The following is a 27,108-nucleotide window of genomic DNA, read 5'->3' on the forward strand; positions in this document are numbered from 1 at the left end:
AGTAGTTTGAGAGGGGTATGTGGGCTTTCCAAAAAAAAGAAAGTGTATCCTATTATCCTTAATTGTGGCAATTATTTTTCTTTGGATCAGTTCCTTTTATTCAGATTACAGACAATTGCTAATTTGCAATCGTCTAATGTTGTGAGTGAAAATAATGAATCACTTTGTCTGTCACAAGTCATTACAAGCTTCAACAATACTTAACACAATATATGATTAAATGTGATAATTAACTGCTCATTATTCAATCAAGCTTGCTTTGATGATTGATAGTTCCATAAATGTCTTGATTGGGAAATATAGGGCATTTGTTTAGGTCACGTTCGAGATAATGCAATACTTAAAGTATTGATACGATGCAATAGGTTTAATTTGAACTATTCATTTTTTAAATGAACCGTCCAAAAGCAACATGTAAGAGAGAAAAAATTGTCAATTGCACCGAGTGTAAGTCAAAAGAAAGTTTATTAAGGGTGGCTAAATCACTCGCGTAGGCCACTACAGTGGTTCAATCACCCCAATAGCCACCTTTGCAGGTTGCATACATGCAAGTTACATCTTTCTCTCCTATGTGTGGCATTTTAGACCATTCATTTAAAAAGAATAGTCCAAATTAATGATCATATATTTTATGATGATTATTAACCACTAGTAGATCTTTGATAATCTATCACTACAAAAAAAAAAAAAAAAAAAGGGATTTTTTGACGTGTCTACAGTAACCCTTTTTGTTGTTGGGGGGGGGGGGGGGGGGGGGGGCACGTCACTAATTCCACACGTCAATAAAGACGTGGCAAATTCCACACGTCAATAATAGCAACGTGTCAAAGATTGCCACGTTGCTAAATTTAAATTCAATTTAATTTTTTTTAAAAAAAAATTAAATTATATCCATTAGTGACGTGGCAAATTATGCCACGTCACTATTTATTGATGTGTCATTTCGACATGTCAATAATTTGTTGACGTGTTAAAATGACACGTCAACAAAAGGTGACGTGTTAAAATAACACGTCAACAAAAGGTGACGTGTTAAAATAACGTCAAAAATTTTTGACGTGCCATTTTGACACGTCACCTTTTATTTACATGTTAAAATGACACGTCAAAAATTATTGACGTGTCATTATTTCACACGTCAATAATGGAATTATTAATATATAAATATGATTCTCTTTACAAGATTATGAATTCGTACGCGGATATGTTGCAATAAATTTTTTTTTTATAAGTGGTATGTTACAATCATTAAAGTGTCCTAATGATGCTCATGGAATGTTATATATTATGTATGTATAGTTATACTATAGGTACATTAATTGGCGATATTGTGATAACCATATGGTTATCACATATGGTTATCACTTGCATGCATATATGCAAGTGATAGTATTATTATTTTGAGATTGTTATATAATAGGGTTTCAGAGCTATTTCCATACAAATTAGGTATGCATGAGATATGATCCCTATTGTTTATGATTTAAATTGTTGTTTCCATTATCATGTTATAAACTGTTTTACTACTTCATAATATGGGACTGTTTTACTACATAATATGAGATGTGAAGTTGTATACATATATATAGTAAAGAAAAAGCAAAGTAAAATATGAAATTTTATTATTATGTATTAACATCTCTAGTTTGTATATAATTTTATTAAACTCTTTGTGAAAACCATACATATATAAATAGCTGTACATTATTTATAAAAAATATGTAAATAATGTTTACTAAACATGTTTAGTAAACATTATTTAGAGATAATTTTAACAAGCATTACCAATTTGAAGAAGTGCGAGGGTGTTGTAGCCGCCATCAAACTTGACCTCTGGTTGTGCACCACTCTAGTCCAGGGAGTCCTTGACTTATCTGGATTGTTCATTGATCCCACAGTGGAAATGCCTGGAAACTCAGCTCTGATTCTTGGTGAGTGGAATGAGCGCTATCAAAAAAAAAAAAAAATTATTTAATTATTAACAATCTAGAATATTAATTTATTTGTTCTCTTAGTCTTAAGTATATTGTATTTATAAAAAATATAAAAGAAAAAAATGATATATTGTATTTATAAAAATATAAAAAAGTACTTTTTTCTCTTATAATAATTCCCACTTTTTTTTCTTGACGTGTTCCCTGTAGACACATCAAGAAACTTCATTGGGAAGGTGCAAAAGCCAGCTGCCCCGTCTTCTTTTGTTCTTTCCTTTTTTCCCTCCTCTCTTTCTTTCTCCTCCCGCTCACCCACAGCCTTCTCTCTCCCCCCCTTTTTTTTCCCCGCCGGCCGGCAACTTGCTGTCTCTATCTCCGTCAACTCACACTCATTCTCTCACTCGCTCACCTTCTCACTTATTCTCTCCCTTACTAGCTCACTCTCGATCCCTCTCACTCGCTCTCTCTCACTAGTTCTCTCTCTCACCGGCCGTCATGCGCTCTCCCTCCGGCGGTACTCCGGCCTCTCTCCGTCTATATATCTCCTTTCTTGATCAGGTGTATATATTTAAAAAAATAAATAAAAATAACAAAAGAAAACAAATAACCTAGCTAGCTGGATTTATTTTATCTAGGGTCTCCATGTATATAACAAATGCATTTAAATTTGGACCTTAATTTTGTTTAGGTTTTGCAAATTTAGATTATGTAAATGTTATAAAAAATAAAATTAAAAAAAAAAAAAAAAAAACAACAACAACAACTACTACAACAAATAACCTAGCTAGCTAGATCTATTTTATCTAGGGTCCCCATATATAACAAATGCATTTAAATTTGAACCTTAATTTTGTTTAGGTTTTACAAATTTAGATTATGTAAATGTTATAATTAAAACTAAAGGTATATGTTTATTTGTTATTAAAAAAAAAAAAAAAAGAAAAGAAGAAATGATGTAATTAAAGAAATACACTAAAAAAAAAAACTAACTAACTAACCTAGATTTATTTTATTCAATTAGGGTTCCAATCGCTAAAACTATGGACAAGAGTTGGATGACAAAGTCTAGAGGTACGAGGGAATACAGAGATAGTTATAGATCGTTTATGGAATTCACAGTTAGGAACTTTACAATCCCTGATGAAAAAATTTACTGCCCCTGCAAGGCGTGTCAAAATAACCAGCGCCACCCATCGGGTTTCATACTCCACCACTTGACAGGGTGTAAAGGAATAATGACTACATACAAAGACTAGTATTATCACGGTGAGAAGCCTGTACGGGATCCTGTTGCAGGGTCAAGGGCCTCATGATGAATGTGTCAACTATCACGAGACTGAGCCGCTACTATTGATCAGTAATCATGATCATAATCATCAGGATGACTTCGAATACGTCCGACCTGACTTTCCACCAACCGAAGCGTATGTGATTAAGAAAAATTTGAATATACTTTATATGTTTGATGGTTTGTTGTTATATATATATATATTGGTTATTGTTTCTAACTGTAAACATGAAATTTATTTGTACATTAGGTAACTGATATATATTTTATTTTTAAATTTTGGTACATATTTGGTTATTGTAAATATTAATTGAGTGCGTGACAATGTTTCTTGGTACGTATTTCATAGGTTGATCATATGAGTACTTGGGGGAAGACAAGAGCACGGAGGGCATCAGGAACTATGCGGTAGACTACGGGTGCACACAGGTCGAGATCGTACAACCCTAGTGATAGTGAGACCCAGGATGTGGGTATGCTTATTAGGCAACAACCAGGGTATCGACCTATACTTATAGATCTGGTACAAGGGGAGAGCCTTGCGAGACAGGACTATATCTTCAATATTGAAGATATTCCAGGCACTGTGGGTGAGCTACGCACGTCGGCCCCTATGCCACCCTGTACTCCATCAGGCTTGACCCAGCCCCGTACTCAATCAGGCCTGTGCCACCCCATACTCCATCAGGCTTGACCCAGCCCCGTACTCAATCAGGCTTGTCCCAGCTAGGCTATCATTATCAGCCCACTTCATACGAACAGACGAGTCCAGGCCTATGTCATCTACACCGCCAACGATGAGCGAGTTAGGGTTGTGTTCTCCCAGCCATGTGGATCGGCTCTTCCCCCACAGCAGCACAGGTATGGATGATAGTGAGACACAGGCCTCGAAAGACATGGATGATGGGATAGGTACCACGCATGACTCGCAGCCCGCTGAGCTTGCTGGACAAAAGTTGAAATTTGACCAGGTCTAGACTATAAGTAAGTATATATGCTAAAAATACCAATATATACGTATATATATGTTATGTAGTTAGTATTCAATTTCAAATAATTAACATCGGTAACAATTAATGTGTTAGGTATCAAACCAGATGGAAGCACCTGTTTTGAAATGTTGACTATTACTAACTTGCACAAGTTGTGGGGGATCCCTAAAGGGAAAAGGGTCGTGTGCAAGTATAATAATGCATCGCAGCCCATAGAACTTAGCGCATTGAAATTTAGAACGATGACCGATAAGATCATAAGGAGCGGGAATTATGTTAGGATACGCGATGACTGGACGAAGGTACCGCAGCGTACCAAGGAGAATATATGAGATGCATTGATGGTATGTTTAAATTCTTATGCTTAATTGTATTTATGATAGCATGTGTATTTTATTTTATCAAACGCAACTAATTTATGAAATATATGTTTTATTAATGTTAATATGTATATAAAAAATGATATATATACAAATTTTAACTTGTGCAGAAGGACTTCTACGTCCTGCCTGAGTGCGATCTTGCGGCCGTAAAACGTGACGCGTTCAGAGATATGAGAGTTAAGCTGAGGAGTTTGAGACACATGTTAAAAGATGAGCTTGACATTCAGCCAGACGATACACCTGATATCGTGAGGGCGAGACTCAGGCAAGAAAAGCTCGACATGCACGACCCCTTCGACTTGGAGATGTTGTTGGATAATTGGTGTGATAAGAAGAATCAAGTAGGCCACGAGTTATATTTATTTTTTGTGTAGTTTCATTAATTGTAATTGTGTAAGGACTCATATATTAAGAATGTTAATTGTGTAAGAGTATGCTGCGAATATGAAGAGATTGCGATTATTGAACAAAACACCCCACTACACCGGGTCGAAGAGCTTTGCCAGGGTGACACATGAGGAAGTATATGTGTAATTTACCATATATATATATTGATGTAAACATTTTAATATATATCTAAACATATGTTTATGTTTTCTTTTTTCTGCAGACCGTAACTGAGGGCACTCCTCCTACACAAGCGCAATCCTACATAAAGACACACAAAAGAAAGAATGGTAGCTATCCAAATGACGAGGTTAAGGAGAGATGTGTAAGCTACTCACCTATGTGTCTTGATTAATCTCTATGTGTACGTGATAAGTTACTTATGATTAACACTTATATGACTTACCAACTTTTAATGTAACATGCAGGAGAGGATGGAGGAACTAATATCTACTGATCCTACAACATCGTCAAGCATGACCGAAGGGACGGTATGGTGGGCACCGAACAACGCCTACGCCAAGGCGCACGGAAATAAGCCTGAGTACACTAGCAGGTTTCGACAGGTTGGTCCAAATATTCTACCTATGCGCGTCAGCATACATTTGTATTATACACCATCCCTAGCACAGTCATAGAACCCCGAGAACTTGACAGTCTCACAACTGATTGAGAGAGCACTTGAAGCTAAGAGGGCATAGCACAGGGCACAGATGGATTAGATGTTGGCTACACAACGAGAGATGGCTAGACGAATTGAAGAAAAAGATGTTCAAATGGCAGCAAAAGAAGCCATGGTTGAGGCCCATTTTTGCCAGCTTGAGGCCATGATGCAGTTGAGGTCTGCGCCCAAGGTGACTTAGCATATGACTCCTCCAAACAGAGACTCCCCAGCTAGTGTGATTGTGAGATCCTTAGTCGGGAGCAGATCAGGTCATGCTATATTTTTGTTTTTCTTCTGTTATCACGACTATATTCCATAGCAATCATTTTAACGGTTAGACTTATATCTGCACAAAAGTCTCAGTTAGTAACACATTGTTGGTAGTGTAGCTAGGTTGGAGTTATTGTTTAGGCGCCATTTTTAATGTTTGACAATAGGAGAAATTATACAATATTGTTTTTGATAACATCATAACTTAGGACTTCAATTTGTTGCTCAATGCTTAGGACTTGATAAGATTCTATCATGTTATTTGCTGATTGTTTGTTTTGTCATTTGCAGCTCATGTGGAGAAGTCGTTCAGTGATGATGTTGTTGACTTGGATTGGGCAGTTAGTGAAATTGTATATATATATTGTTCCTGTTTTGTTGATATATATAGTTAGATCCAACTATCTCTATTTGTGGTAACATAAATAGTTTGATTGTTTGTTGAAACTGGATTGTTTGCCTTGGAACTTGTATATTTGTGTTGTGTTGCATGTGTACGTTGGAACTTGTATATTTGTGTTGAAACTTTTTTTTATGGATAGTTGTTTTGTAGTAGATATGTAACTTGTGTATCAGGTGTGGTAACTCTAAGATTGAGGCATAATCCTGAAAAAATTCAAAAAATGTATATATGGGGAGTGAAAAAAAAAAATTAATAAATTACCTATTTTATTGACGTGGCAAGTTCTGACACATCACTAAATAGTGACGTGTTAGAACGTCTAACACATCACCAAAAAATGACAAGTCATACTTTGACACGTCACCTTTTAGTGATGTGTTAACTATTGCCATGTCAAAAATTTATTGACGTGGCAATTATTGACATGTCAATAACTTTATTGACGTTGCAATATTGACACGTCAATAAATTTTTTGACGTGTCAGTTATTGCTACGTCAAAAAATCCCCATTAGTGACACCGCTATTTAGAACGTTGGATACACGTCAAAATTGACACGTCACTAAACTTTAGTGACGTGTCAGGAGGCTTGCACACGTCATAAATGGATTGTCAAGAAAAAATTGTATTTTTGTAGTGTATGCTTTATGAATTGAGTCTAATAGAATCATAAGAAACGTACATCTTCATGATTTATGCTTGAAGAAAATGAATATGATGATGAGAAGCAGATCACCCTTTCAAATTTACACGTTAAAAGTGTGTCCCAATGGTTGGAGGTGCACTTAACATTGAAGATGAGAAACCTAACCCCTCTATGTCTTAAAATAGGCTTCCAAATATCAAAAAAAAAAAAAAAATCCTAGGTATTTTTGTCCCACAATAACTCAATGTATCTATTACTTAGGGCTAGTACAAAATACATCTTGATATTCAAAGATGGCATTAAAATTCGATGTTTTCATACAATAGTTGCTTTCAAACCTAGTCTTCATTGTTCGCAATATGACTCCAATAAGACATCATAAAAATTGACCTACCATCTTCTCTCACCGACCTTGAAGATTTATAATCTCAGAGAAATCTTGTTCACCAATCGCAGTACTACTACACATGTCACTAATTGCAGTACTACTACACATGTCATTGGGCACGACAACTTCCTCCTCAAGCCTGGCATCTTTGTCTGCACTCTCCTGTAGCTGCAATGCGAGTTCAAGGTCCCGCACCACATCATTCATTGATGGCCGGTTGCTTCCATTATCGTGCAAACAGTTAACTGCAATCTCATCAAATGTCTTCAAACACTCAGATGCTATTTCACCCTTCAACGGTGGATCAACGATCTGATCAACCTCTCCATTGCGATACAATTCTGAAGCCCAATCTGCTAGGATGACTGCTTGCATCTCTCCAGTACGAATTATGGGTGGCTTCGCAGACAATGTTTCGCACAAAACTACACCAAACGAGTATACATCAGATTTTTGAGACAACTGTTGACGCCGGTAATACTCCGGGTCTAAATACCCAACTGTACCCTTAACAACTGTGCTGACGTGGGCTTCAGACTTCCCTATTTTGGACAATCCGAAATCAGACACCTTTGCTTCCCATTTCTCATCCAATAAGATATTTGTCGTCTTCACATCACGATGAATGATTGTGTGGTTCGCGCCTGTGTGAAGGTAGTTCAACCCACGTGCCGCACCGATACAAATCTCTAGCCGTTGCTTCCAACAAAGAGGAGGATTATCGGTGGTGTTGAAGAGATGATCACGGAGGGTCCCACGAGCCATAAAATCATAGACGAGGATCATCTCCTTGCCATCGTTACAATATCCAATAAGAGAAACGAGATGGCGGTGGCGAAGTTGGGAGGGCATCTCGATTTCGGTCTCGAACTCGTGGGCCCCTTGTTGAGAACCAGGTGTCAACCGCTTGATCGCAACTGGGTTGGCCTCACCATCAATGTTTATATACCCTTTGTACACATTACCAAAACCCCCAGTACCAATTATGAGAACTTCGTCAAAGTTGTTGGTGGCTGCTCTAATCCTAGCCAATGAAAAGTGACGACACTGATCGGATGGTTGAGATGACATGCGAGTCTTTGTTGAATTGATCGTTGAGAAAGAAAACGGACCCCAGCAAGTCGTCCTATCACTGAATCCAGAGTGCTCGACTCTCTTGCACTGCCGGAGAATCAAGAACCCAACAATGGACAGCACAATAAAGCCGGAAACTCCACCACCAACGACGGCAACTATTGTTGTTATGTTATTCTCCGATGGTGTTGGTGGCCCAACGGCGAGACTGCCACTAGAGGAGCTTACTTTAAATATTTCGACACCGTTCAAGATTGGATCACGATAAGAAGAATTCAAGTCTTGTGGGTTTGCTTCTAATGAGAGAGAGAGGTTCATTTTCTTATCGCCTTCTTTGCCAAGCTTGGGAATGACGTAGTCTTTATATACCGGAAAACCATTTCCGCCACTCCATTTTATCACGTCGGCTGCTTTCTCTGCGGTTTTGTCTGCTATGAAAATTAGGAACCTTCTGTCGTTTACTTGAGTAACCTCTGGTTGAAACTCGCAGAAGTGTAGCCTAACCTCATAGACGAACCCAGAATCTACGGGGAATTCCCAGGTGAGATTGTATTTCTTGTTGATAGTATTGTCCGTCCCCATAGTCCGGGCAGTCCGATAGACGTCTTCTGGTGCAGTGTACGCAGGCATCACTGAAAAGTTTAGTTCAATAGTTGAGTTAAAAACTTTTGTATATTCTGTCAAGTAGTACTCGTCGTCCTGACTCCAGCGCCGGAACATGCCAGTGTCTTCAGAGGGTGAGATGAAGCGGCCTCCAACATTAAGTCTGTATACCAGCTCGAGAGCAGTGCTGTTCTCCTCGCCGATAAAAGAAAACTCTTTATTGCCAGAAGGACTATTATAGAGATTGGGAGGCTTCGACAACATTTCTATTCCGTTGATAAAAGCATATGCATTTGCAACGTCAGGAGTGAAGGTTATGTTCAAGTACGTCTGATCGTCCTCGATGTGTAGACAGTATTCTCTATCTATGGTATCCCCGGGATCATGATCGGCATCTGCTGTAAGTGAAGCGTTGAAGTTGCTAAGAAGAGTAAAACGCCCAGCTTTGACAGAGAATAGGGCTTTAGAGCGGTCAAAGTTGGGGTACGAAGCCGGGTAGAAGTATAGTCGAAAAAAATAACGGCCCGTAGTGACTGGAAATGTGTATGTGAATTCTGAGAGAGAGAGCCGGGCATTAGCATAGGGTACTTTATCGGTGGAGGAGGACTGTTGAACTGCGCTGGCAATTAGAGAGGCCTGGTTTTGTGATTGTTCAATGGGGAAGAATTTTGAATCCACGTCTCCAATCCAGGTCCGACCGTCTAATGCAGTCGAATTGCCAGATGAGCCACAGTTGAGGGGAATATTAACGACCGGTGTGTAAGGAGACGGCGAGCCACCGGCGATGGTACTAGTCAGGTGGTACAGCAAGAAGGCTACGTAGTGAGGTGTAAGACATGGTAAGATGGTGGTCCAAAGACGTATTCTGCTTCGGTTCCCCATTGGAGAGAGGGCAAAAGGAGGAGGTGATAGATTAGAAAGACAGTTCAAGGCTTTATTTCAGTGGATGACTGAAATATTATCTACTTGTTGATCAGCTCTCCGGAAGAAATCCAAAACAGTATCATTCATGAAAAGTATTCAATGCCAGAAAATATAATAAAGAATAACATATAATAAACAAACAAACAAAAAGGCAAAAAATTCCCCCTTGGGACAGAAAAGTCCATCTGCGAACGCGCTGAGGTGACTGCATTCGAGAAAATTGCAGTGCATGAGGGGTACGTACTGGGAACGAAGAAATTTGGCGTGTAGTATTGGTTGGATTGGATTTTTCTGTATACGATATTTTTGCTATTCTGTTATTATCGTCGTGCAAGTGGACGACATTATTGATCATGAGCAGAAGCGAAACCCTTCAAGTCTCTTGAGATTTGCAGGACTGTGTCCAATGCTAATTTTTAGTAGCAGAATCTCAACAACATCGTTGAGATTTTTATGATATACAAGTATGATATACAAGTTGAAGACCAAAGAGCATTCACATCTCGCTTAACAAATTAGCCAAAAGTTTGCTGATGAGCTACAGAGCACTATAACTCAACAATGTATAATTTTATTAATAAAAAATCATTTTATTGTCTCTCCTCTAATTAAAAATCATTTAAATTTCTCCATTCTCTTTCTCGTAGAACTATATAAAGAATAAAAATTAATAAAAATAATAAATTTTAAATAAAATATTAAAAGTTGATAGTTAAAATGTTGAGTCGGATATATGTACTTTAAAAAATTGATAGCTAAAATTTAAAAAAAAAAAAAAAAAAAAAAAATGATAGAGAAGATTTTGGAATTCTAAAAATTTGGGTAAAAAGATAATTTGTTTGGTTTAAAATTCAAATTTTGTTTACACGTAGGAGAGAAGTTGGCCATGAGTTGGATTTGTGTTGTGTCCGTATCAAACCTCTTTTTTTAATGAGCCGAACGTGAATGCTCTTAATGCGCTGATCTTACTTGCCATGTAACTAGTGGTGGAGCCATATGTCAGCTAGAGGTGGCCGCGCCCCTACAAGGAATTAAAAATAAATAAAAAAATAAAAAAGAAAAGAAGAAAAATTTCTAAACAGGGCCCACCATGCTATTGAAAAAAAAAAAAAAAAAAATTCTAAACAGGGCCCCTCCAAACTATTTTGTCTTTGTCCATTTGCAGAGAGTGAGCCTCCAAGCTATTGCCTTTGTCCATATATATTATCTACTTCTTCCGGTCTTCGGAAGAACTCGGAACAATATCATAAAAAGTATTTAATGCCCGAAAAGATAATAAAAGAACAACATATATACTAAATAAACTCAACTTATTAAAAAAAAGCTCTCTCTTCGGGTAGAAAAAGTCTATCTGCTAACGCGCCGACGTGACCGGATACAGTGCATTCGAGAAAATTCCAGTGCATGAATGGCCCTGGGAACGAAGAAATTTGGACTGTAATATTGGTTGGGTTGAATTTTGCTGTGTGCGATCTTTTATGGCCGCCTCTCGCTCCTGTTGTTCCTTTTTTTTTTTTTTTTTTTTAGGTAACTCCTGTTGTTATTCGTTAGGTTTCTTCCATGTATTTACGGGAGAGAGATTTTCGGCAGTCTGGAGTCATTTCAGCATCTATCAAAGTTTGACATAGCTAAGATTTTTTTTTCTTTTTAAAATAACGTATGATCTTTTGTTTTTTTTTGTTAATCGAAGAAGAGAAATATTAAAGAAAAATTTAAATTTAAAATATTAGCATTAAATTTGAAGTATTAATATCAAATTTGAGATATTAGCACTAAATTTATGATAATCGAATTCTTTTTAAGTGATACGATCTCTAAAGGATTAATCTTTCACCCATAAATTTTCATTTTAGGGGAAACTTCAGAAAGCCCCCCTGAACTTCCAGCCAATTTGAAAAACCCCCTCTGAATTTTCAAAACTCTCATTTAGGCCCCTTGAACTTTGGTTTTCTCTCACTTTGAACCCTTTTAACATTAAACTACGTCGTTTTGGACTGGGTAGGTGTTTAATTTTAGGATACAAAACGATGTAGTTTAATGTTAAAAGGGTCCAAAGTGAGAGAAAACCAAAGTTCAGGGAGCCTAAATGAGAGTTTTAGAAATTCATGGGAGGTTTTTCAAATTGGCTGGAAGTTCAGGGGGGCTTTCTGAAATTTCCCCTTAATTTTAAATTCAAAAATAAGTTTGAAACATTAAAAATTAAATATTAACTAAAAATTTAACTAAATCAATAATAAAATTTTTTATTATTATTTTTTTTAACACATGTCCAACGTTTGTCAGCCGCATAACCGGACTTGTATTTACGTGGTTCTTTCAAGTCCCATCAGTTGAAAAATAACTTGAATTAATCAAGCCGTGGAATCCGCATGTTTTGTCTGTCCTGCACATCTATATTTCATGGCTCAAAATCAAAAGTGGTGGCTTTCAAAAAGAAGAAAAAGTGGAGTTTTCCGTGAGAGGGGTGTAGACTAGTCCAGCCGGAGGGAGTTTTCCTTGTTTAAGGTTGACTCATTTAGATTTTATTTGAACTCGAACTAGGCTCAAAAACGAGCCAAAAAATAAGCTTGAGCTCATAATAAGTTGAGTCGAACCGAGCTAGTTCGCAGGTTGGCACTCATATTTTTTTTTTATTTTTATTTTTTAATTTAGATTTTAAGTACTTTTAAACTGCTCAAGAAGTTAGCTTGCATATGAGCATTTGCTTAGCCTGGCTAGCCGAATATGGAGCTTGAGTCACTACAGCAAGGCACTTAGTTTTGAAGAAAGATGATATGCATCCTTTTATAAATAAGCAAACTTGGAAATTAATATTTTCTTAGTAATGTAAGACAAGTTAACAAGTTGTATTCAGACTGCATTGAGAAAACGCCCCTTACAAAAAAAATATTTTTTCAACGTCTCTCTCTCTCTCTCAATCTCCCTCACCAGTCACAGCGCATCTTCCACCCCAACTCTCATTTCCCACTCTCACTCTCACTCTCGCTCACCAAACAGGCAGTGATCCAAAGTGTTTGGGTCTGTTTGATTCTTCAATAGTTTCTGTCTTTCGCAATCTCCCTCAATAGTTTATGTTTGATTCATCTTATTTTCGTTTGGGTTTGCTCTAACTGAATTTGGGTATTTTTAATGATTGCTCTCTCTCTGATCATGAAGGGTCTAAAATTTTTTATTTTCTAACGCTTAAACATAAATGCAATTTTAAGATTTAAAAAATTTTGAGAATTATATATATATATATATATATATATATATATATATATATATATATACGAGTTTATACGAGCTTACTCACGACCCTAACCGAGTTTATACGAGCTTGCTCACGAGCCTAACCGAGTCAAACCGAACTTGCTTCGTTTAATATTCGAGGTAGGATTTGTGTTCACAAAATATTTCATTTAATAATCGAGTCGAACACGAACCGAACTTATACGAGCTGATCCCAAATTCGCTTGCAAGCAGCTTGCTCACTTAATACCATTACATGAGATACATCTTTTTATAATTATTGATTCCTTTTTTGGCTTATTGCTAGGGTTATAAATGAGCCGAGCCGAGTCGAGCTTTGCCATTACTGGGTCAGCTCATTACAGAGGGGAAATAATCGAGTCGGTCTCGAGCTCGAGCTGAGCTAGAAAACCATTGCCCAAACTCGACTCATTGGAAACTACATTGGCTCAGGATCGAGCTTGGGCTCACTAGAATAAGAAATTCGAGCCGAGTCGAGTACTCGAGTGGCTCGACTCGGCTCGAGCTCGAAAATGAGGAGCTGATTTCTTTCCAGCTTTTCGAGCCCGAGCCAGGTTAACGGGCCACACGAGCCTTAAATGTGTGGCTCAATCCGTTTAAGGCTCATGGGATGGTCCAGTTTTTCGAGCCCGAGCCCGGTTAACGGGCCACACGAGCCTTAAAAGGTGTGGCTCGGCCCGTTTAAGGCTAGTTTAATGGTTTAAAAAAAATTGAAGATTAAAATCACTAAAAATTCCAATTTAGTAAAGAAAAACACAAAATTCTTCATAAAAATTTAATATAATTGTATGATTGTATCAACCTCAGCAAACAGTCATGTGACAAACTACAAGCAAATTGGAAATGAACATATAAACATAATAGAGATTACAAAGCAAATTCTAAATGAACCTTTAACAGAGATTACAAGCTAATTGAAAATGAACCTATAAAAGATATTACAAGCAAATTGAAAATAAACCAAAAATAGGGATTACAAGCAAACACAAAATGAACCTATAATAGAGATTACAAGCAAACTTAAAATGAACCAAAAATAAAGTATACAAGCAAACTCAAAATGAACCTATAATAGAGATTACAAGCAAAAAAAAAAAAGAACCTATAATAGAGATTACAAGCAAACTCAAAATGAACCTATAATACAGATTACAAGCAAATTCAAAATGAACATAAATAGCAAGATTACTTAAAACAAAATACATCAATTTTGGTTCCCAGTTGCAGACTTGTAGTTGCCACAAACTGGCTCTCTGAGTCTCTGCATTCAATGATTTAAAATTAGTTACATGAACAAGTTAATATAATCAAATTCAGAAAGAGATAAAAGATTAGACCAATAAGAAAAATACAACTAAATTACACAGCCCTAGTTGCCACAGGCCCATAGAGTCACTGCATTCAATGAAAAAAAAAAAATTGTTAGATATTTTTAACTCCCGTGCAAGTTGTCAAGGGAGAATTATCACTTAAAATTATGCAAATTGACATTTTAATGATTGTTCAAAATTCAAAAACCAGATCTGCAAAAACAATGGGAGGGCAGAAAAGGTATAACAATTAAAACAGATTATCCAAATGTCCAATATTCCAAGTTCCAACAAAGCTAGAAAAGGTATAACAATTAAAACAGGTTGTCCAAATGTCCAATATTCCAAGTTCCAACAAAGCTAGCAAAGGTATAACAATTAAAATAGGTTATCCAAATGTCCAATATTCCAAGTTCCACCAAAACTAGCAAAGATATAGCAATTATTACAGAACATAACACTAAAATATAATGTTGACATTCAAATTACATATTTAATAAGCAAAGGAAAGCAGTAAACAGATTCCCTGACAGAAATTAGAAAATAGCATTCATGGCAAATTTGACAATTCCACTTCAAACCTTTTCCCCAACCACAAAAACAAAGTTAATAAGGTGAAATTATAAGTAAAAAAGAGCTTGGAAAATGGAAATAAATAAAATAACAGAATCATAAAGAACTTGCATTCAATGATTTAAAATTAGTTACATGAACAAGTTAATATAATTAAATTCAAAAAGAGATAAAAGATTAGACCAATAAGAAAAATGCAACAAAATTACACAGCCCTAGTTGCTACAGGCCCACACAGACAGTCACTGCATTCAATAAAAATAAAAAATTGTTAGATGTTTTTAACTCCCTTGCAACATGTCAATGGAAAATTATCACTTAAGATTTGGTAATTAAAAATTTCACATGGAGCTTTTAATTATTATTCAAAAACCAGGACTGCAAAAACAATGGGAGGGCAGAATGAACACAAGTTGATGCATGATATAGGCTAATAGATTACAAGCAAACTCAAAATGAACCTATAATAAAGATTACAAATAAGAAAAACCAGTATATGCAATGTAGATAAACTTGAAAACAACAAAAGGAAACTGAAAAAGTGAACAAAGTAAATTACCTCAATTCCGAGTCTCCATGCAGATACAGTTATATGTTATAATTTATAATAAAGCTTAAAACAAGTAATCCAAATGTCCAATATTCCAAGTTCCAACAAAGCCAACAAAGTATAACAATTAATACAGAACATAACATCAAAATATAATGTGACATTCAAATTACATATTTAATAAGTAAATGAAAACAGTAAACATATTCAGTTTTTTCAGAAAATCCCTCACAAAAATGAGAAAACAGCATTCACGGCAAATTTGGTAATTCCACTTCCACCATTTTCTACAAACACAAACATGAAGTTAATAAGGTGAAATTATAAGTAAAAAAGAGCTTGGAAAATGGAAATAAATAAAATAACAAAATCAGAACCTCATATAAATGAGAAAACAACATTCACGGAAAGTTTGGCAATTCCACTTCCACCACCATTTTCTACAAACACAAACACAAAGTTAATAAGGTGAAATTATAAGTAAAAAAGAGCTTGGAAAATGGAAATAAATAAAATAACAGAATCATAAAGTAACTTACAGGTATTCGAGATTTTTTCTTAATGCCATGAAGTGCTCTAACCCAATCTGAACCACATAGGAGCATCTGAACAGTATCAATTGATAATGATGCTCAATGGGGTTCAATAACTCTACCACCCACACTGAAAGATGATTTTGAAGTAACTGTATTGATTGGAACAACCAATACATCCCGTGCCATCTTAGATAAGATGCGGTACTTTAAGGCATTAGATTTCCACCATCCCAAAGCGTCAAAGTTTGCATCACTATCTTCACCATTCTCACTATCAAAAATGAATACATCTTCTTTAAAATAAACATCCAAATCAGTTTTTATGGGCCGGATGATGTCATTGCTTATAACATGTTGCCTAAACCGTGATCTGCCACCAGAAACTACCTCTATAATAGAGGCAATTGTAGTAGTAGCAGCACTGACTTCAGCAACTGCTTGTTGTTGAATGATAGATGCATTATGGGCAGCAACATAAACCTCAAACAACTCTTTCAAAGTACTCAACATAGCCTTTATGTTATCACCATGAATATCAAGTGGATAAATGATAGGAAAACAGAACCTAATCAACTTCATTTTATATCTAGGATCCAACACAGCAGCTAAGGCCATCACCATATTAGATTCACCCCAATACTTATCAAATTTATCACTCATCTTAGCTGACATTAATCTCATATATTCATTCGTATCAGCAGCCTTAATATCCACAATTTCTTTCATTCTCCACATCTCAGGTAGAAACAGATTTGATGTAGTGTAGTCACTTCTAGAGACAACATTGGTCACATCATTGAAAACAGCTAAAACTTGATTCACATTCTCAACCTTATCCCACAGTTCAGCACTTACCACTCACAAAAAAGCCTGCTCTACTCTATGGTATCTAGGAAACACTTTCTTGAACCTAATTGCAGTCTTCAACATCAAGTAGGTGTTATTCCATCGGGTAGGAACATCTAAAATAATTTTATTACAACCCAATTCCAAATGCTTTGCTATATCACTAAATACATTCAACCGGCTCTCAGAAGCCACTATATACTTAATCCCCTGCCTAATAGAATCTATTATGTCCCCTATTTCTGAAAGCCCTGCTTGCACCAACAAATTGGTAATATGAGCACAGCACCTAACATGAAACATAAGCCCCCCAATAGGAAAACTACCCCTCAACTCAAAATTATCTCTCAAAATGTCAATGGCAGCAGCATTAGCACTTGCATTATCAACAATTATTGTAAGTACTTTATCCAAAATGCCCCATTCAATAAAATTGTTTCTTAAGGCTTCAGCAATAACAACACCCGAATGTGGAGGAGGTACATTACAAAAATTTAAAATCCTCTTTTGGAGTAGCCAATTAGAATCCACAAAATGGCAAGTAACCACCATATATGAAACCCTTTGGGAGGAGGTCTACATATCAGTAGTTATGTTTACCCTATCAATCCCACTTAGAAGTGTTTTCAACTTTTTCTTTTCAATGTTATAAATGGTAATGCAATCACTTTTTACAGTGGCACGGCTAATTTTTTTTCCAGTATGATGTGCAAGCCCTCATAAACTTGTTAAAAAGTTCATACTTCTTCATATTAAAGGGGTATTCATGTAGAAGTACCATATGGACAGCAAGTTCTCTAACTTTCTTCTCATTGAAAGTAAAGTTTGTCAAGGTCCCTAAACCACCATTGCCATCACTAGGTTCAAATGACAAAGTTTTTTGCTTCTTAAGGCTATTCAACTCCACAAACTTCACACAAGCAGTTAAATGCCTACTAAGGGTGGAGATAGTACTAGATTTCCCCACAGAAAACAACCTCTTACACCAATTACACTGGGATTTTTTTACACCATTTATTGTAATAGAAGAAAAGTCATTCCAGACTTTGGAAGTCTTTTGCCTTTCCTTCCTTTGGAAGGCAGCTGACCTACCTTCAACCCCATCCCCACCCTCAGCCCCAACCCCATCCCCATCCCCAGCCCCAGCCCCAGCCCCATCCCTATCCCCATCCCTAGATTCAACAACAACAGGAGAAACCAAATTAACATGTTCATCTGGTGTGCATTCAATGCTAGCAGACACACCAGATCCAGGAGTAGGGTCGGTAGTGAGTGAATCATCACCCAAATCAACATCATTGAGTTGAAATGTATTATCCATGATAACTGTTAATAATTTGTAAAATTAAAAAAACTCAATAAATAAAATAACATAATACATTAATGGAAAATAAAAAATCAATTAACAGAAACTACATTAACAGAATACATTATACATAACAGAATAACTTATGTTTTTGCTTTAACATAGGCAGTGTGCATAACTTAACAGAACTTAATCAAAGGCTCAAAGCATAGCTTAATTAGGCACATTAATGCATTATACTTATACATAACAAAATATAACAAACATTTACATCATTAATCAGAGAGCAAAAATCAAAGCGTAAATTTTTTAGATCATGAATTAATGAGATGGGCAAAAATTCATCACATTAAGAATAAATGCATAACTTAACAAAACTTAATCAAAGGCTCAAAGCATAGCTTAATTAGGCACATTAATGCATTATACTTATACATAACAAAATATAACAAACATACATTACTACTTGGGGATAAAAAACATAGCATAACTTAATTAGGGTTTCCTATTAATTTAGCATAAGTTGTTAAAAACCTGAGCCTCCGACAGACAACTGAATATGTTGCAATAGGGTTTGTACTTTGCAAATACAAGTATACAACCCACCAATTCAAGGAGGCAGTGTGCACAACTTCCTCTCTGAAATGATAAAAACACACAACATTATAATTATAAATTAACTAAACAAGTCACAACCAAATCAGAAAATAATTTAAGAAACCAAACAAGGTATGATTCAGGAAGTTAGGAGTTAGGATAAACATAACTTAGAGTGACAGAGTCTGCCAGCTTCATTCTTCAAAAGAATGAACAAGTTTGTTTTCTCGAATCAATAAGGGGATGGGAATGAATAAAAAACAAAGCAAGAGACTGGAACTGGAAGCCCAATACTCAAGTGCCATATCCATTAGGACCATCACCGTCAGATCAATAGCCATCGGAATGGTATATGCTACGCCTAGGGGCTAGGGTTTGGAGAAGAGAAACCTGCCACACCACAGCACATAGGGCACACGGCCCACATTACAACCACATGTTAACAAAAAAAAAAATCAGAAATCAATTAAATAACTCAAATAACTTAAATAAGCAAAAAAAAAAAAAAATGGGGATTTGGCGGCGAGATTGGACGGCATAGCCGCATAGGTGATTCAGTGAACAACTGGTACTCTGGTAGTCTCTGGTATACACAAACTCAGTCTTCTAGTTTGAAATGGAAGACTAGAAGATATTCACGCGTTACCTCAAGAGTTTCCCTCAAAAATATTGTACGAATGGCTAGAAGCCATTAGATGTAGTGGAGAAATGATTGATCAACGGCTGGGTAGGCTTGATTGGGAAACTAGAACAAACAGGTTGTTGGGAGGGAGTTGAGAAGGATTGAATGCGTGCATTCAATTCTTCAACCACGATGGGAGAAGGCCGAGACTTGCATTGAATGCTCACTGCAGTGACTTTATAGTTCCTGCAGTGACCATTGCGATTCTGCGAATGAGATTGCTTTCTCCCTCAGTCCCTCTCCCTCTCATCTCTTGATCTCCTAGCCCCAGGCAGACGATTAGACAATTAGTTTTAGGGGTTTTTTTTTTTTTTTCTCAAAACGATTCCCAGCCGTTGGATCTAATAAATGTTTAAACAAAAATTCTTAATGAGCGGTTGGATTTAATCCAAAAATTTTGATTTTGTCCTAGCCTGCCGCGTGTCCTACTTTTAAGTTTTAAATTTTTTGATCCAATACGGCCGTGACTACTGCAATCCCGTGCAACCCATTAATATAATCCGTAGATTATATAGAATCTTTTATTTATATTATTTCAATCGTTCGATCAGGTGATTATAGGTAGCTTACTCTGTCTTGCGGAACACCAAATCACTCTCACGTTGGGTGTGGTTTACAGCTGTCCTCCACTTCATTGATCCAACGGCTGTAGTTTAATCCCAAAACAATGGACGGCTAAGATGTGAGTCAGAATTGAAGGCTTATTTCCCATGCGTACATGAAGAACGAGAAGTGGATAATTTATCCACCCCGTGCGTGAGTTGGTGAATCTGGTGCCATATATGCAAAAGATTCCATCTTGACCGTTTAATCTAAGATTGATTTTTTGATTTATTTCAGACGGTTGGATTAGTGAGCTCATCAGGCAAATCGTAACACCAAATAACTACCACGCGTAGGCTTGCGTTACAACTGGCTTCCATTTTCTCAATCTAACAGTTGACGTTTAATCTCCAAAAAATGGACGACTGGAAATAAGTGTTGCATAATAGAGGCGTGTCAGTCTCGTTTCCTGTGCGTTGCGTGCGAAAAGAGAGGACCGAAAGTAATTCTCTGCGGCGTGACTTAAGTGAATCCGATTTCATTTGTGAACATGATTTTTTTTTACCTTTGATTATGAACTTAAATTTTTCATTTAAGTTATGACCGTTTGATTAATAAGCCCATGGTGTCAGACGGAACACCAGATAAATATCTCTGCGGGGTGGTATACAGCAGTCATCCACTTTGCAGATCAAACGGCTACGAAATAATGGAAATTAATCGGACGGATAAGATTAATCTAGGTAAAAGTTCATATTTTTTCAAAATTCAAAAAAAATTGAATTATCCCGTGTGCACAATTATATGTGAGCTCGCATCTCCGTTTTTCCATAAATGATCTAAACTGTAGATCTTTAATAAAATTTCAATCAATTCAACCACAACCGTTTATTTAAGTTAACAAGTTGTTCGTTTTAGTACCTTAAAAAAACTCTAAACGTCTGTTTGGGTTTTTTTTTTCTTTTCTTTTTTTCTAAAAAACGTGTGTTGTGTTTGGTAGGATTAGTTTATAGGAATTATAGCATTGTTGGCATTTATTTTGCAATACCATTAGACATTAGTTAACAAATTTAAACAATACTTAAAAGGTAAAAACTTAAATACTAAGATTCATTCCCGGTAAGAACATTATTAGCATTATAACATCCTCTCTAAGCTGTCATCGGAGTTCTAGAGGAGGAGTTTTCTTTTTCTTAAATTCCTTCTGGAATTGTGAGGGGCAATATCTGTTGCTGGAGAAAACAAAATTGATCTACCCATACGGAGGAGGATGGCTGAAGATCTAACTTCGATGTGGGGGAATTTCATGCTGACTGAAGAGAAGGAGGCGTTCGATGAGGTCCCTGAGGGGGAGTTCATTGATATTGGGAATAAGGGCTGAGCCTGCCTTGTGGGGAGATTAATGTCTGAACAAAGCATTGGAAAGAAGGTCATCAAAGCAAAAGTTATAAGGAGCTGGATGCCAACAGGTTCTATGGTTTTCAAGGCGCTGGGAATAATATTTTCCTAATCGAATTTGAAAACTCGTGGGACAAAACAAGGGTGCTAGAAGGTAGGCCTTGGACTTTCGAGGGTAGTTTATTTTCTATGTTGGAGTTTGATGGCAACTCACCTCCCACCGAACTACCTTTCAATATCGCATCTTTTTGGGTAAGGATGTATAATCTCCCATTGGCCTGTATGGGGAGAGCAACTGGAGAAAGATTGGGATCTCATCTTGGAGAGGTGGAGGAGGTGGATACAGATGAGAAAGGAGTTGGTTGGGGAAAATATCTTCGAGTGCGAGTCAATCTGAACGTGCACAAACCACTTCTCCGGGGCAGAATGCTCAAAGTTAAAGACAAAACTCATTGGGTGGCTTTTCAATATGAAAAGATCCCTTGGTTTTGTTTTTCCTGTGGTGTTGTCTGTCATGGAGTGTCAGGATGTTCTAAACGGAACCATATGAAGGATGTTGGGGAGAAACCGAAGAAGGAATATGGCCCTTGGTTAAGAGTATCGTTCCTGAATCACTCTTGGGAGGATGAGAAGCACCAGATAAATTTTTATCCCAAATTTTTGGGGAACAGCACCGGCTGGGAGTTCCATGGATTCCGGCGGCCGGAGGAGCGTACACCGCTGGAACGGGGATAAAGCATGGAGGAAGACGGTTTGAGCGGCAATCAAGGGGAATCAATGTAGGCAAAACGGGAAAGAAGTTATAGCGTTAATGGGGACCGACTAGAAAAAAGGAATATAACAGAAAAACATTATGAGGATGACGATTCGAATATCGCAGCTGTGGGAGTGAAACCAAATTTGGAAGGTCTTGATACAGGGAGTTGCGTTGAAGTTACGCCCATCTATGAAGAGGAGATTAATACAGGGGAGGGGGTTACGCCCAATGAGACAAGGCACGTGTTGCATGCTGAAGGAGTTAATTCTTTTTTTGGAGAGGACATTAATTGTGGGGAGGGGGGCACGTCCAAGACTAAAATGCATGGGTTGCATGCTAAAGGATTTATTTCCTTTCCTGGAGAAGGAGCCAAGTCAGACGAAGCAGAGGAAGTGGTGGGGATTATTGATGAAGTGACGTGTCAATTGGCAAGTGGCATGCGGGTCCAAGCTGAAGGAAAGCAAAAAAAAGGTCTTATGAAATGGAAAAAAACGTGCAAGACTGGTGTCTTCACCATCATAGACTTGTCTGGAAGGGGAATCTAGCACACTGGTGCGTGTCCGCAAAGCGAATGGTTCAATTTTTTCGGAGTTCAATGAAGTAAACAGAAAGAAAGGAAAATGGGAAGGTGCAGGAAAATATGACAAGAAGGTGGCGGCTGTTGCACAGCCCCACCGAGAACCATGAGTATTTTGAGTTGGAGCTGTCGGGGGCTTGAGAACCCTCGGACAGTTCGGGACCTTCACAGGTTGGTGAAAGAGAAGCGCCCCGATTTAGTTTTCTTGATGGAAACTAAATTGCAGGCCCACCAGTTTGATTCTATAAAAGTACGGTTGGGTTTTCACAGTGTTTTTGTTGTAGATAGCGTGAGTCGCAGTGGGGGTCTGGCCCTCCTATGGAATTCAGTTGTCTTAAATCCAAAACTATAGCAGGTGTCACATCAATGCTATAGTGATAACGAAGGGATCGGGCCAGCCATGGAAGTTCACAAGTTTTTATGGTCACTCGGAAGTAGGTCACCGGACTGAATCCTGGAGTCTTCTACGTCATCTTCATTTTTATGATCCAATCCCATGGCTATGTTTGGGTGATTTTAATGAGACACTTGAAGATGATGAAAAATGGGGTGGAGGCCGAAAAGCTCGATGGCGATGGAAAACTTTAGGCAGGCTCTTACCACATGTCGGTTGGAGGATATGGGTTATGTGGGACCTGGTTTCACTTGGAGCAATAAACAAGCAGGGGGTTTCTTTATTAAGGAATGGCTTGATCGAGTCTTAGCAAACTCACAGTGGCAGGATTTTTTTCCTTTCAGACAAGTTAAAATTCTGTCATCTTGCTCTTCTGATCATGCTCCCCTGCATGTATGGTTCCACCGAAGACTGGACAATGGAGTAAAAGGCCAGAAATCGTTCCGTTACGAGGTAGCTTGGAATAAGAATAATGTGAATGGTGTCATTAAGCAAATATGGAGGGTCAAGGACTGTAATCATGGATGCTGGGCTCCTTTGTTACGCAAGTTGAAGAAGAGTAAGGGTTCATTACTCTGATGGAAAAAAGTGAATCGGGACCCAACCGAAGCTAATGTCCAGCAAAATATGGCAACGTTAAAAGTTTTACATGCAGGGGTAGGGGAATGGGACTTACCACGCATTTTACAACTCCAAACAGAAACCCAGAACCTGATGGAGCAGTTGGACATGAAATGGAGACAAATAGCAAAGGAGTGTTGGCTGGCTCTGGGGGACAGAAATTCTAAATACTTTCACGCATGTGCTTCCTACCAATAGCAAGAAAATAAAATTTTTTCGATTATGGATGGTGAAGGGGTGAGACGGGATTCCCCAACGCGCATTGAAAAGGCGTTTGTGGATCATTTCACGGGCATTCTTACTACGTCGAGTCCTCGGGGTATTGATGAATGTATCCAAGTGTTGCCAACGAGGGTCACGGCAGAGATGAATAGTCGCTTGCTGTGTGCGGTGACGAGGGAGGAAGTAAGCCAGGTTCTTTCTCAAATGGCACCCATGAAATCACCCGGTCCAGACGGATTCCCTGCAGCTTTCTATCAAGATCATTGGAACCTAGTGGGTGAAGAGGTAGTAATGACAGTAAGCAATTTTTTAAAATTTGGTCATTTTGATCCAGAAATAAATTATACTCACATTGCACTTGTACCAAAAAAAGAAAAATCCTATGGGAGTTGCTGATTTTAGACCCATTAGTTTATGCAATGTGGTTTATAAAATAGTTGCTAAAGTTATGGCCAATCGATTAAAACATGTATTACCTTTGATCATCTCATGTAATCAATCGACTTTTATTCCAGGCCGATTAATTTCTGACAATATCCTTGCAACCTATGAAACTCTCCACACCATGCATTCTCGTGTGTATGGGAGGGTAGGATATATGACAGTGAAGCTCGACATGAGCAAAGCCTACGATCGGGTGGAGTGGCTTTTTCTAGAAAAAGTGATGAGGAAGTTGGGGTTTGAGAGCAAATGGGTCCAACATGTAATGAAATGTGTTACCACAGTATCATTTTCTGTGATTGTTAATGGTGATCCTGTAGGGCTCTTTAAACCCTCCAGGGAGATCAGACAGGGTGATCCATCATCTCCATACCTCTTCATTTTATGTGCAGAGGTCTTAAGTTCAATGCTATCACTTGAAGAAAGGTTTGGACGTTTGAAAGGGGTCCCAACCTCTTTTAAAGGCTTGAAGATAAACCACTTATTTTTTTGCTGACGATAGTCTTCTTTTTTGTAAGGCTACAGAACAAGAGTGGAATTGCTTGAAGGGAGTTTTGGGGGTTTATGAGGAAGCGTTGGGGCAGCGGCTAAACAATGATAAAACTGCTGTTTTTTTCAGCAAAAATACAAGCCAAGAAACAAAAGATAGAATTCTGAAGGTTGTAGGAGTCCCTGATTCACAAAGATTTGATACCTATTTGGGGCTTCCGGTGTTTGTGGGCAAGTCAAGAATTCGGGAATTTCAGAGCTTGATAGAAAAGGTGCAGAAGAGGGTGACAGACTGGAAGACAAAATTTCTATCTCAGGCTGGAAAGGAGGTCATAATCAAAGGAATGATCCAAGCCATACCATCATATAGTATGAGCATTTTTTTGCTTCCATCAAGATTGCGTAAGGAGCTCAACAAATTGATGCAGAAATTTTGGTGGGGTCACAAGGAGAATGACAAGAAGATACATTGGATGAGCTGGGAGAGGATGGGACGTGCAAAAAATATGGGAGGTTTGGGCTTCCGAGATCTCACTTGCTTTAACAAGGCTCTCCTAGTGAAGCAATGTTGGCGCCTAATGCAATACCCCAACAGCTTGGCAGCGAAGATAATCAAAGCCAAGTATTACTCCACAGGGTCGTTATTGTCAGCAAAATTGGGGAGTAAGCCGTCATTTGCTTGGAGGAGCATTTTGATGGGTAGGGAGCTATTTGAAGAAGGAATATTCTGGCGCATTGGTAATGGTACATCAGTTCGGATCAGGGGAGATAAATGGATTCCCCTGCCGATAACTTACTCCATACAGACGTCCAGTCCTCTCATTGGGAAGGACACGTTGGTAGTTGATTTAATAGAAGAAAACCCGGTGCGATGGAACAAGCAGTACATATTCCAGCACTTTGGCAAGGAGGAAGCTACTACGATTTGTAACATCCCGCTGAATAGATATCACCATGATGATAAAATGATTTGGCGTTCGACGAATTCAGGATAATTTTCAGTAAAAAGTGCGTATCACCTCGAAAAGGAAAGACAAGAAAGATTGAAGGGAGACTGCTCTTTGGGTGTGAGAACGCAGGCCATATGGAAGATGATTTGGGGTCTGAAGATTCCACATTCGACACAAGTGTTTCTGTGGAGAGCTTGGTACAAAATTCTTCCGACAAAAGATAATCTTAAGCAGCAGAGAGTGGTTGAGGATGATATCTGCATCTTCTGCTGCAGCGCTGTCGAAACCACCCACCACATACTCTGGGATTGCCCATCATCTCAGGACGTCTTGTCTGTTAGTGGTAGGAAGTTCCAAAAATGTAGATCGGGTGGTGACAATTTTTGCGAGCTGGTGGAATATCTGGTGTGGACGGCACAGAAAGAAGAGATGGAGCTGTTTGCTATGGTTGCTAAGAGAATCTGGAATCGACAAAATAAGGTGGTGCACGGGAAGGCTTTTTCACACCCCAGCGTAATAGCAAAGCAAGCCAGTGATCATCTCCAGCTATACCGTAAGGTAAGTGAGAAACATGAGGATGCTCCTAGTCCATCACGGTCGATTCAACAAAAATGGGAAGCACCACTGGAGGGTTATTTTAAAATTAATTGGGATGTTGCTATAGCAGAAAGGGAGAAAAAAATGGGAGTGGGGGTTATTATAAGAGATGAAAAAGGAAACACCATGGCAGCATTAAGCCAACCTGTTGTGGCACTTTATGAACCAGTCGCAGCTGAGGCTATGGCTGCTTTATGGGCTGTGGAGTTCAGCAGGGAGGTGGGAATAAATGACGTGCTCCTTGAGGGGGACTCGCTACAAGTGGTGAAGGCGATAAGTGACCCCCAACAAAGCTGGCGACGATAAGGGCAGATCATTAATGATATCAAATGTTTACTGGGGTCTCTAAACAGATGGAATATCAGGCACGTAAAAAGAGAGGCTAACCACGCAGCCCATGGTCTAGCTAAATATGCAATTAGGAGTTCAGAAACTCAAGTATGGTTGGAGGAGTCTCTTAGTTGTATCTCAGATGTTTTTTTAGAGCAAATGACTCTATCTTTGTAAGGCT

General features: G+C 38.0%; 3 protein-coding genes and 2 pseudogenes across 3 annotated transcripts; 3 read left to right on the forward strand and 2 right to left on the reverse strand.

Annotated features, from left to right (window-relative positions):
• The first annotated feature begins 3,697 nt into the window (after nt 1-3,697).
• LOC148589847 (uncharacterized) lies at nt 3,698-5,847 on the forward strand (annotated as a pseudogene).
• A 1,358-nt stretch (nt 5,848-7,205) lies between these two features.
• LOC132169809 (receptor-like protein kinase FERONIA pseudogene) lies at nt 7,206-9,958 on the reverse strand (annotated as a pseudogene).
• Nucleotides 9,959-16,042: 6,084 nt separating this feature from the next.
• On the reverse strand, nt 16,043-18,344 carry LOC132169810 (zinc finger BED domain-containing protein RICESLEEPER 1-like). Its single transcript, XM_088515417.1, has 5 exons — nt 17,802-18,344; nt 17,040-17,599; nt 16,352-16,949; nt 16,181-16,246; nt 16,043-16,081 (listed from the first exon to the last, which is right to left on the reverse strand). Exons 1-5 carry the CDS (start codon nt 18,342-18,344, stop codon nt 16,043-16,045), a joined length of 1,806 nt encoding a protein of 601 aa, XP_088371543.1.
• A 5,776-nt stretch (nt 18,345-24,120) lies between these two features.
• LOC148589848 (uncharacterized) lies at nt 24,121-26,045 on the forward strand. Its single transcript, XM_088515421.1, has 3 exons — nt 24,121-24,397; nt 24,636-24,955; nt 25,080-26,045. The coding sequence occupies exons 1-3, from the start codon at nt 24,121-24,123 to the stop codon at nt 26,043-26,045; spliced, it is 1,563 nt and encodes a 520-aa protein (XP_088371547.1).
• A 96-nt stretch (nt 26,046-26,141) lies between these two features.
• Nucleotides 26,142-26,903, forward strand: LOC148589849 (uncharacterized). Its single transcript, XM_088515423.1, has one exon. It carries the CDS (start codon nt 26,142-26,144, stop codon nt 26,901-26,903), a length of 762 nt encoding a protein of 253 aa, XP_088371549.1.
• The last annotated feature ends 205 nt before the right edge of the window (nt 26,904-27,108 follow it).

Source organism: Corylus avellana, chromosome 1 (assembly GCF_965113065.1).
Source record: "Corylus avellana chromosome 1, dhCorAvel1.hap1.2, whole genome shotgun sequence".
Taxonomy (NCBI): domain Eukaryota; kingdom Viridiplantae; phylum Streptophyta; class Magnoliopsida; order Fagales; family Betulaceae; genus Corylus; species Corylus avellana.

Coding starts and splice junctions, on each gene's coding strand:
- LOC132169810 (XM_088515417.1), bottom strand. CDS start 18,344: ATGGATAATACATTTCAACTCAATGATGTTGATTTGGGTGATGATTCA. Junction 17,600..17,801: donor GAGAACTTGCTGTCCATATG/GTACTTCTACAT, acceptor ACTGATATGTAG/ACCTCCTCCCAAAGGGTTTC. Junction 16,950..17,039: donor AGAGTAGAGCAGGCTTTTTT/GTGAGTGGTAAG, acceptor TGTTGTCTCTAG/AAGTGACTACACTACATCAA.
- LOC148589848 (XM_088515421.1), top strand. CDS start 24,121: ATGGATGGTGAAGGGGTGAGACGGGATTCCCCAACGCGCATTGAAAAG. Junction 24,398..24,635: donor AGATCATTGGAACCTAGTGG/GTGAAGAGGTAG, acceptor CTTTTATTCCAG/GCCGATTAATTTCTGACAAT. Junction 24,956..25,079: donor TCTTCATTTTATGTGCAGAG/GTCTTAAGTTCA, acceptor CTTTTTTGTAAG/GCTACAGAACAAGAGTGGAA.
- LOC148589849 (XM_088515423.1), top strand. CDS start 26,142: ATGATTTGGGGTCTGAAGATTCCACATTCGACACAAGTGTTTCTGTGG.